The 12,268-nt window shown below is 43.3% G+C and overlaps 1 protein-coding gene across 1 annotated transcript in view; it reads left to right on the top strand.

Moving 5' to 3' along the window:
- LOC147661200 (sodium- and chloride-dependent GABA transporter 2-like) overlaps window positions 1-12,268 on the top strand; it is a 222,283-nt gene that overhangs the window by 94,883 nt on the left and 115,132 nt on the right. The window contains exon 2 of the mRNA XM_086951244.1: window positions 5,905-6,123. Within this exon, the coding sequence (XP_086807370.1) occupies window positions 5,910-6,123 (214 nt within the window). The 5' untranslated portion in view covers window positions 5,905-5,909. The remainder of the gene's footprint in view (window positions 1-5,904; window positions 6,124-12,268) is intronic.

Raw genomic sequence — 12,268 nt, 5'->3', positions numbered from 1 at the left:
AGAACATTGTTATATGCCTCTTTTTTGTGGCGGATCCACAGTCCTCCATTCCCAGAATACAGAACATCTTTACTAATTTTGGCAGATACTGCGGATATACAATCAATTGGTCCAAATCGGTGGTGTTTGTCCTCCATGGGCCAGCACCATGTCTGCTGACTGACTGTGAGGCACAGATAGTAAAGGACAGGTTCCAATACCTGGTCATCTTCATTACCCTACATCTCTGACCTATTTGCTGCCAGAAATGTACAGAGCCCACTGACCTGACTTAAAAGCGATGTCCAGCATTGGAGGTTGCTTCCACTCTCCTTGCCGGGAATAGTGACGTTATTCAAAACGATGGTATTACTGCGCTTTCTGTACGTGTTGCAGAACATGTCATTACCTGTGTCTGATACTTATTTTAAAGGCATAGTGGGTGGGATTAGGACCCTGCTGTGGGAAATAGGCTCCCACTAAATTGCCCTGGGAAAGTTGACATGAGCCTGGTATGATGAGGGGATGGCCTTGCCCGACATCCAATCATATTACAGAGCAGCGCAATTGGCGACTGTCAACCAGTGGGTTCATCAGCCCATGATCGAACCAGTCTACCATATGGACCGTCTGCTTCTCCAACCGGGGGGGGGGGGGTACTTGTGAGCACTCTACACTAATCCACTGAGGCATAGCCTGGAGGGAACAACGGCATAGCAAACCGAGGTGGGGGAATAGGATCACCTAAACAACACCCTTGTGGTACTCTGAACTTTTGGGTACATTGGGTACTAGGAAGGGCTTTGATAAATGGGACCTTATTGGGCTCTCTAGGAGGGGTGATCTTTGTTCCGGAGCAGAGGTGGTCTCATTCGTTGATTTGCAGAAGACCTACAATCTAGCTTCTGCTGAGACCCTCAGATTTCTGCAAATTCAGCATGCTCTGCACTGGCAGCATTACCTAGAGGGGAGGCGTTCCCGGAGTTGTCACAGCTAGAAAATAGATTTTTAGAGGAACACATTAACCACAGGGTGATTTCCCCCAAGTACCAAAAACTCATTACCAATTCCCTGATGCACTTCTATGCCTTCGGGAGTGCTGGGAAGCGGACCCAGATGATATGCAAGAGGAGGACTAGCCGGAGGCCTCAGCATTACCCAGGAAGGTGACCATTAAGACCCGTTTCCGACTGGTACAGCTCAAAATACTTCACAGGGCTAACCTGTCTTGTAACATAATGGTAAAAATGGGAAGAGATCAGACTCAATGTGTCACAGACACTGTGGTCAGGAGGGTACTGTTATGTTTAGGAATATACCCCAATATAGGCCTGGGTAGTCCCCTAACCTTTCACCTACATTTACCTGCCATTGTACTACATAACAGCTTTGGGGCTGACCTTTTGTCTAGATAGGTGCTGAATAATTGTTGTGTGATTTTCTCCGAAAAACTGACCTACATTTTTATGCATGAGGTGTCACAGAAATACAGCACGGTTATCATCTTCTGCATAATAACTATGTATAAGATTCATCACAATTGTCGTCCTCTGCCGACATGAAGGTAGAACCCCTGAGGGTACCACTTGGGTATATAAACACCATATCTTTACTAAGGTGAAAGAGGAGAAAAAGACTTCCATGCCGATACACTGACACGAGACACTGAGGTTCCTGCATGTAGACACTTCAGCCTGCAGTGGTCTGACATCCCTCGCGGGGTGTCCATCTCGAGACCAAGATGGCTTCCTTCATTCTATCACACCAGGTAATGGGGTAGTTTTATCCTATGGGGATTCCTAGCTATACACCTACATACAGGCTAGGTACATTTAGGTACATCTAGTTAGGGTTAGCATTGTTGGAATACACATTGCTATTGTCATGTATCTATACACCTGCATATCCATTGTTTTAGCACTATAGTAGAATTCTACCATCTACCTACTAAATTGGTCCTTACAACCGTTTATATCTGTTTCTGTCTTGCAGTTGTTACAGCACACATATTTTACACTAGAATGATGCTGGTTCAATAAAAGCTTATTGAAAACGTCCCTACCGTTTATTCTGTGTACTTCTCTGAGACAAAGTGAGTTCGAGTGACTGATCGAAAAGTGCTGTACGGTTTCCACGATCACTGAGGGGTCAGGGTTGTCATGTTTGAAAGTTGCCAGAAACTATTTGCTCCTTGGTAGGGGTTCATAGTGGCAATGTGAGTTAGCAGGTATACAGGCAAACATATCCAGTGGGAATGTTTGGAATCAGTCTGGACACCAATCCCACACTTCAAGTTGTCTAAACACGCAGATCCTATATTGATTTATAGGAACTACATGACAGTACTTTTTATCATATTATCTGGGACTGCCTGAGTATTCAGTCCTATTGGGACTCAGTGGTGTAATGCATGAGAAGGGTCTGTGGTGAGAGCCTCTCACTCTTGTCTCCTCAATGTGTGGGAGGCCACTTACCTGGTGCATGCGGACGAGACCTGGTAACTTTATCCATGATGATTGCAAAGCATAACATAGCTCGTCTATGGGGCATGGAGTCCACACCGATTCTCAGGGACTGGAAGAGAGACATAGACTGGTGCAGTGTTGGCAGAGAAGGCAGTCTATCAGAGTAGAGGTTGTCCTTGGAAGTGGGAAAAGGTCAGGGCAAAAAGAATGTTCACAGGGAAAGCCCATGTGCTGACCCGGCAGTTGTGCCGATGCTGTCCCCAGTTTACGACGGCGTAGTATAGAAGGAGCCCTGGGTGGGATGAATACTAAATAGCTCTTTACTGGCATTGGTCATAAAGGACGTAAATGTCATTGAAATGCTTAGATTTGTTGGTCCTGTATTATGTGATAAACTGCATCAAACTAGTAAAGAAATATATAAAAAAAGAAAATAATTATTAAACAATAGAGCGTATTTTTATGAATTTTTAGAGACCTGGATGAACAAAATCCCTTAGTGGATTCCAGAGACACAGATTTTAGGACATTTACAATATTTTTTATTGTAACTGCAATCAAGCATAGATCAACAAAAAGTTTGCAAAGTTTTGAAAGGTTTTAAAGAGCTAGTTTGACTACTCCGGCCCAGGTTGAGCAACCTATTCTGACAGGACTATGGTCTAGAGGCCAGAGAGGCTACTTTGGACAGTTAACTGTCACCATAGACATCAAAGGAATGTTCCTGAGGCTGAGGGATGCAGGCTTAAAGATGCTCAAGGATGATACTGATGCTGTGCGGTCCACCGGGGTGAAGTCCAGTTAAGTCCTCGGTTCACAGGTGAGTTGGGCAACTCCGTCCCCATCTCACGGGGGTCCCACGAAGACCTCTGAGCAGGGTTCCAGGGGCTGCAGATGCAGACCTTACACTTTCGAAATACAGTGATAAGGTTGAGAATCTACGGTGGAGGCTAGTGACTGCTTGTGGTGATGAATCCCACATAACCAACACTCATGGGTCCAGCAGACACGGGTGCAATTTTTGGCTATTTATGAATTATTCTTTGGGGTGCCCCGCATAGGCTAGCAACAAAACATCTGCAGTGGCTACAAGAGATTAGACCCGGGCAGAGTTTGTGGAGTTTCACTACATGGAACTCTGCAAAGTGACCAAACAATTCTGCCATGCTATCCAGAGTTCCACAAGCGGCAGAATGCAGTGGATCACGCCGTTCGCACTATCTTTTGTCAGCGCGAACGGCACCATGCGCAGTGCAAGAGGGCGCAATTACTTTCTTATGCTCAAGTAGATTTTATACTTGAGCAGCAGCTTTTGCAATGAGACTGATGGTTTATCAACGCAAGCAGACACGACCATCCGCGACCCCACGAGTTGAGAAAGATCACAGGGAGGTGGACTAGCTTTGGATTTTCCTAGGTCACCAACTCAACGTTTTTCAGAACTCATTATGCTCCGCAGAGTGCAGAAAACATTGCAAACTCTGCGAATGGAGTGGAATTCACTGCCCAGGCCTATGAGAGATACGACTTAGCTCTTTCAGCTCTTGTGTCCCTGGAGCTGGTTTCACAGGATCAGCAGACTGATCCCTGAGGTCACTGTTGTTGTTGAAGGGAGGAACCCAACTTTAACCCGGGTAAGGAGCCTCAAGCACAGTCCCAATTTTACCAGCCCAAAAGTGCAGCAGGTGCAATCCTCTCAATGGTGCATCCTTTCTTTGTGCAGGTTGAGGGCAGCAGAGCAGTACTTTGTTGGCCCTTTCTTTAAGTCAGGTTTGTACTACTGAGCAGGGTGCCAGGGGTGTTCTATTTTCCCCAGGGAAGGGACTCGAAGGGACCAATGGGTCCCTAGCCAATGGGCTATTGGGTCCCCCTCCTACCTAGCGATGAAGTTCCTGTGATGTGTGGCACCTAGCTATCTCAGAGTGCCACATTCTTGCTCCTTGGATGATGGCAAGACCCTTCTTCGGTCCTGAGAAGATTGGTAACCCACCTTAGGGGTGTGGCTACCAAAGAGCAACAGGCCCAAAGTCGAACAGGTTTTGGGGCTCGTTTTCGCTCCCCATCCCTGTCTCCACTTAGTCTTCAGGAACAAAAGACATCCTGTTCAGGGGTGTCAGCACATCTTCCTTACCAAAGACAACTTCACCTTTGAAAGTTGCTTTTTTGTTTATCCCCATGAGTTGCCATCCTATGGGAGGAAGTGAGAACTCTCTCCACAGAAACAGCCTTTGCTCCTGAGCCAGGGAGTCATTCACATGTCTATCCAGGTGGGAAGAACTGTGAGGCTATTGGACTAGCTGGATACAGAAATGGCAACTTGATCATTAAGTTGCATTTACTGTCACAATTAATCTGATACCTTACATAACCCAGTTAGGTAGAACCATTCAGGAGTACACCGGGTTGGGTTGCCAGTTGGGAAAATCTGTACTAGCCAATGGTGCTACTAACTTTATCCATAGCACAATGACAATTTTGATGTGTTGCTGTCTAAACATATGCAAATATATGTCTAACTTAAAACACAGCTCCCTGCCATAGGACTCTATAAGCCTTCCTTATGGAGACTTACATATATTGATAAGGCATGTGGTGGCCTTGCCATTGTTTTTAATGCCCTCCCAGTGTGTAGTGGGAGATTGGGAGCCTTTGTGTCCATTGTCACATTTAGAGTGGTACAATTAGTGCTGCAGTCCAATGTGGACACTCTGCCTTACTTGCCCTGGGTACCATACGCCAGGGACTTATAAGTAAGTCAGTCCTTACCAATTGGGCATAGCCAATTCAACATGTCTTTTGCAATGGGTCAGAATGCTGGCACTGAAGTCTGGAAAGCAGGCCTCAGTTACTCTAAAAGTCGAAAAACCACCAGCTAGCAGTCCAAATGGCAGCAAAAAGTGGGGGAAACCTGCCAAAAACCTGTTTCCATTAACATTGAAATCCTGTGCGCCGGTGCCAGCCTCAAGTTTCTGAGCAAAGCTTTAGACACCAGCACTTATTCTTCTACAGATTAGGCACTGCCTACGAACCTTCCTTAACAGGAGGCAAATACTTCTGCCGAGATCTGGATTGAGCTGCAGAAGACTAAATCCAACCTTAAGACCTACCTTTCACTTACACACTGACTCACTCTGACAAAGTCATTCACTTAACTACTCAGTAATTCACTTGCCTTCTCATTCACTCATTCAGCCATTTACTGACAATTATTAGACAGAACAACGGGGTTCCCAATCACTCTCTTGGCCTTCACAGCTAGGTGTAAAGAAAGATCTTGTACTTTATAAATATTAAGCTGACAGGAATCACTGTAGGCAATAACTTCTAAGAGACATCCCAAACTTGTAACTTTGGAAAAGTTCAGCAGAGGTGTGAGATGATAAATAATGTTCCCTGAGTATCTCTTCCTATGCACATTGCCCTGTGCTCAATGTAAAATGCACTTGTGTTTGTGTTTTAGGGGTAATGGCTTTGAAGAATGCTGAGAGAGTTACCAATGGAAATACAATACCTGCACATGCGCTCATGGAAAAGGAGTACTTCGAAAAGTGCAAGCCAGAGATAATGGAGCGAGGGCACTGGAATAACAAGCGGGAGTTTCTGCTGTCGGTCGCAGGAGAAATCATTGGATTGGGCAATGTCTGGAGATTTCCTTTTCTCTGTTACAAAAATGGAGGAGGTAAGTCCAGGGCACTACTCTAAATTAGACGCTAAAAGAATATTCAGACTGATAAATTATAATCCACCCACAATTGATGAATTCTATCTCCTGTAACTGGAGTAATGGAAAAGAGTGATAAAGTGTGGACATTTGGGGGCATATCATCAAGCGGTAGCGATAATTATCGCTGGCCACACTAAGTGCGAAAAATGTTACCGCTGGTAATTATCGCCATGCTAGCACTGTATTAACAACGCATAGAGCAATGGCGATATTTATTCCAGCGTTAGCAATGTTTTCCATGGAACATCGCTGGTTTTTTAGCGATGTTCCATGGAAAACGGCAATAACTTTGCTGATACGACCCTCTGGTCGTATCTGCATAATTCACACCCAATGGTAAGTATACCTCAATCAGCATTTTTGCAAACTTTAGCTTTTGGCGAAAACCACTGTTTTCGCCAAAAACTAACGTCTGCAAAAATGCATGGCCCTCCTTATAAATGTCGCAATGTGCACATCATCGATAATTTACAATGAGTACTGCCCAGTGACGCCCACTTTGCATCTCTTTAAAGATGCAAAGCGAGGCGTTGGGAAAACGGGTGCTAACATGCACTAATGCATGTTAGCATCCCCTTGTAGATAGGGCAATGTCATTTTCGCCGGTTTTTGGCTTTTAAAGCCAAGAAATTGTCGAAATAGCCCTTGATAAGATGCCCCTTGGTTTTGGGATGATGTATGGGAATTTCCAAAGTAAATCTAGAATTTTGGGTAGACATGGGTTGAAATTAGATTTAGACCCATTGTTGACATAAATGTTCCATCATGTAATAGTGATACATATAGCCTACATTCTAGCATTGGTATTATCTAATCTTGTAATGGTATCTAAGTTGGGTGACTTTTATGATGTGTAAATTTGATTTCTTGTTGCTTGAGATGAGTCATCAGTGGCGTAGATGAGGGTCATATGCTGCTTTTAGGTGTCTCTTTTGGTCAAATTTTTCTTTCAGTGGTTACTGGTGTATATCATGCATAGACAGAGGTTCTTATTCGGGTGCTTGCCAATGGGAGTATTGCTAAATGCATTAGCCATCTCAAGTATGGAGTAATTGATGTCTTTTCAGGGATCCATAGAATCCCATATACTAGACTTGCTATGGGATGTTGGCTAGGTGCTGTATTTACGGTGTTCTATGTTGAAGTGAAATGGTATTTTTTTTGTGAAGAGTGGGGTCCTGTTTTGAGGTTGATGAGATACAACTAAATGGTTTATGGTTATGATGTGTAATATCTTATTATTAGTGCTAGTTACGATAGAAGTGGGTGACAGGGGAGATTGGAATGATGTGGAGTGAGATCCAGGGGTGTCAGAGGGAATACAATGTAGCAAGCTGTTATTGGAATAGGCTGGTGTTGGACTGAATAGCAGATATTTAAAGACACTGTGAAGTTGTTCCTTCTATGCTGGTGCATTCAAGTCTCATTTTAAGAAGCTTTGAAACTGGGAGTGCTGCTGCATCACTATGAGACAAGTTCTCTGAACTTGGTGATGAGTAATTTAAGTGGATTTCAAAAAAGCCAGTCAAGATAAGCAGTGAGGACTGGTGTTACCTGTGCATTTCAAATGAGCTCAAAAAAGTGCAAGTGGAAGTGTAGGGAAGGGCTGAGAATGAGTGATTGTGCCTCACTGCGATCACATACAAACTAGGGTGGCTTAATGAGGCTGCACATAATTTAAAGCCATCTAACAGTCAAACAGCATTTCCAAGAACTGAAGCAATTTCCTAAAATTGGCCATTTTGAAAACAGGCACAGAAACAATGCAAGAAGACAAGGATCTAGGAGGGAAATTTGCGATCCTAGTGGCCATTATGATGTCAATCAAATGTCACTGTAGTGCAGACAGCCTCTATAGAAAGGTGAGGCATACAAAATCAGCAAAGCATGATGGAAAATTTACATTTTTAAAGAAGACATTCTATATACACATTTACACTTATACAATATATATATATATTCAATTTTTTGCAGATATATATACATGTAAATATACATGCATAGATATGTATATAAAAATGAATATATATATATATATATACATATACATAAACATATATATATAAATATATATACATATATATATATATATATATATATATATATATATATATATATATATATATATATATATATATATATATATATATATATATACAGTCCTGAAACTTCGGGATCCTCAGATACCAGCAACAGGTACAGACCACAAACGAGCTTCAAACGTTCGATTAGTGCATGAATCTTTTATTCCATAATGGCGTTCGTCAGCATGATGCGCTTCGGCTGCACACAGGCGGCCTTGATCACATGACGCCCCGGATTTAGTTTTCAGTTTATATACATACACTTCCTGGTTAGGCTAGATTGCCACAGTAGTTAAAACAGACACTTTCAATGAATACCGGATTCCTCTCACATGGTACATCGTAACTACTAGCTCAAAAACATTTAAATATATTTTTAAGATCAAGTATAAAAATTACGATGAAATATTTACTATATACAACAAACCATAAATTAAAAATTGTAAAATCAGAGTTAATTCATACTGTTTTCAATAGTTTGTATTATATGGATTACTGGCCAAGTGGCCATAGTCAATTAGACCTAGAAGAATCATGATATAAAACCACAATCAGTCTAAATATTGTCTGTCTTAGGTAGGAAATAATTTGAAATCTATAAAAGACCCTAAGGGACACATTTTTGAAATAACATCAAAAATCACCTGTGAATCACACATTGCAGTCTACCTCGTCGAATGTGATTGTGGCAAACATTACATTGGTTCAACTATCTGTGCTCTAAAAAAAGAATTCTTGAACACATTAGAGCAATCCAGAATAAAGAAACATCATATGCCATAGCTAAACATATGATCAGCCACAACAGCAAAACATGGCAAAACATCAAATACTCGGGTCTGGCAACACTAGAGGAAAATGAAAGAGGGGGCAATCGACTGCAAAAACTAAGGGGCAGATTTATGATAACTGGCGCATCCTCAGGGATGCGCCAGTTATTTTGCACCGCAGCTCCGCCACCCATGGTGCACCATGGGGCAAAAACGGCACAGATGCGTGACGCATCTGTGCCGTAAAGGTGGCGCATTGCTGGAGTTGCGTCGCAAGCGCGACACAGCTCCAGCAAGGCTCCGGGGTGCCCTATCTGTCCAATGCTGCGTCAAGCCTTACGCCTGCTTCAAACAGGCGCAGGGTTGTGACGCAGCATTGGCCTGAAAGTGACTGAGTGAAATCTTATAGATTTCACTCAGCCACTTTTGCGAGGGCCACCTGCCCTGGAACGCCCACCCTGTGCGGGAACGCCCACAAGTGGCGCAGGGCTTTACAACGTGACGCATCTGCCTAGATGCGTCACGTTGTAAATGGGTCATACGGATGCGCCACGTTTACGCCGCAGTTGCGTGACGCAAACGTGGCGCATTACCAACATAAATCTGCCCCTAAGACGCTTAGAGTCAAAATTAATCATCCGTTTTAACACCAAAATTCCGCAAGGTCTAAATGGAGACGAAGAAATGTATGAACACTTATAACTGCAATTGTATTAATAGAAGTGAATACCATCGCCATTTATACGAACAGTCGGAAGCAATAAATGTAAAACTCTATCTTTTCATGCTACTTGAACATGTATATGTAAGGAATATACATCACAGATTGTAAAAGTAATAATGAAAAGCAAAGTAGAAAAACAGAAAACTCCTTGTCACTATTTGAAATCCTGCATGAACTCTGGACCTTTGACCTGAAAGAATGCTTTAATATATTTAAAATGTTAAAATTTACAGTATTGAATAGATAACATTAAGTTATAGGTATCTCTAAATGCCATATCTTGATTGGTAGTTAATTTTGTATCCCGGGACATTGCCTTTAAGTGAGATTCATTTGTTGAGAACGTGGGATATCTTCATCCGTCCCAATCCGGGTTTTGCGCACACTATTCTACTGAGTCCGCCCTCCTCGGGGGGACGGAGAGGCTTCGGCACGGTATCGATAGCGGGGAGACCTTTGCACTCATCCTTTTGGATTTGAGTGCAGCGTTTGATACCGTGTCCCATTCCATCCTCCTTAACTCTCTCCTCTCTCTTGGTGTGGCTGGATCTGCGCTGGCCTGGATTACCTCCTTTTTAGGTGAGCGTACCTTTCAGGTGTTCTCAACAGAAGCTGAATCTGCTGTTCATTCATCGGCATACGGCGTCCCCCAGGGGTCGATTCTCAGCCCATTGCTGTTTAATATCTACATCAGACCCCATTGCTATCATCGCGGAGGACGCCGGGTTGACAATCTATTCGTATGCCGATGATATGCAGATTGTGTTCTCTCTTTCCAGCAGTGAGGGCCATGAGATCTCGGCCTTGAAATCTGGCCTCTCACGCGTTGCTGCTTGGATGCATAACCATCTGCTCAAGCTCAACGGTGACAAGACCGAGGTGGTCATTCTGGGCAAGAATAAAGATCTGTGGGGCCCTCGACACTGGCCCAGTGATATGGGTCCTTTGCCGAAGCAAGCCCCCGTTGCCCGAAACCTTGGTTTTCTCATTGACGATAGGCTCTCTATGCGACAGCAGGTAATAAAGGTCGTTGCAATCTGTTTTTCCACCTTAAGATGGTTGCAGAAGATTATGTGGATGCTGCCCTGCTCCACTCGGAGAACTGTTGTCCAGGCTCTCGTACTTTCCCGTATTGATTACGGGAATGCGCTATATCTTGGTGCCGATAAGGCCACTATAAATAAACTTCAAGTGGTACAAAACTTGGCAGCCCGCTTACTGTGCAATGTACCTTGGAGATCTTCTGCAGCTCAGGCTTTGCGTGACCTTCACTGGCTCAGAGTACCGAACCGCGTAAAATTCAAAACCTTATGCCTCCTTTTTAAAATCAGGCAGGGCTCTGCCCCCAAATTCCTGCAGAACCTGGTTCAAGTCTATAAGCCTGGTCGGACTTTAAGATCTTCCACTAGTGGTGACTTTTTTGTTCCCAGAATTAAACTAGCCAAAATGGGCGGCCGCTCATTTTCTTATCTTGGCCCAAAGATGTGGAATGCTCTTCCGACGGCTTTGAAAGCTGAGACCAATCTTCTTTCCTTTCGCAAACAATTGAAGACCCTCCTGTTTAATTAATTCCCTGGCATTCTCAGTTCTGTTTGAGCCTTTTGCTTGTTTCTTTCTTTTATCTATTTCTGGCGCCGGGAAACCCATTGAGGGTAGCTGTGCGCAATATAAGTTTAATAAAATAAATAAATATATATATACCGCAAAGCAGATTAACAAGCACTTAGCTCAAATTATCTCAACTCACTAGACAGTGAGTATTATTATGGCACTTAGCCATATAATGTCAGATTTGTAACCTGTTAATTCTAGCACAATTATACATGCACATCATGCAAATTATTACATGATTTGTACGTAATTCACCACTTAGGTATTAAATGATGAGCGGTTGAAAAATGTTACGCTAATAGGCGATATCCAGGATAATTAGAAAAGTACAAAAACTACCAAGCTGTGGTAAATAAAATTACCCGGGCATAATTTCTATACATTAATAAAGAATAAGGATGGCTCATAAAATGAGAGGCAGAGTCCGTGGTGTCCGAGTTAAAAAGGGCTTTATTCAATGGCTCGAGCCAGGGGGAGAATCGGGTTCCATCACCACTAAGGTTCAGGAAGGGATATCACATCTTTTATTAACATCACACATTATATATAGAAAAACCATACAATTACAGTGAATACAGTAGGCGGAACACTCCAGGCGGAGCAATGTGAAAAAAAAAAGAGAGATAAGAACACATGGGCGTAAAAGAAGGCGTATAAGGAGGCGTACACGAGGGTGTGCACTTGATGAGTCATAGGTGGGTGGATGCATAGAGGAGGTCTGCAGGGTCAGCAGAAACCTTTAACCTACATGTGCGCGCAACTGGTCATGACGTGAAGCTGACGTGTAACTGGGGAGAGCTGGGGGCTGACTTTAGCACTAGTAGAGGAGTCTGAAGTCTGGGATGTCAGGACGACCTGTACCTTTGGCATATCAGATATCTTGTGTTTGGAGGATGTATTGTCTGAAGTAA

The sequence above is a fragment of the Lissotriton vulgaris genome, unplaced genomic scaffold, assembly GCF_964263255.1.
Source record: "Lissotriton vulgaris unplaced genomic scaffold, aLisVul1.2 SCAFFOLD_1562, whole genome shotgun sequence".
Taxonomy (NCBI): domain Eukaryota; kingdom Metazoa; phylum Chordata; class Amphibia; order Caudata; family Salamandridae; genus Lissotriton; species Lissotriton vulgaris.
The sequence above is the reverse complement of the archived record's forward strand: the minus strand, read 5'-3'. Positions and strand labels throughout refer to the sequence as shown.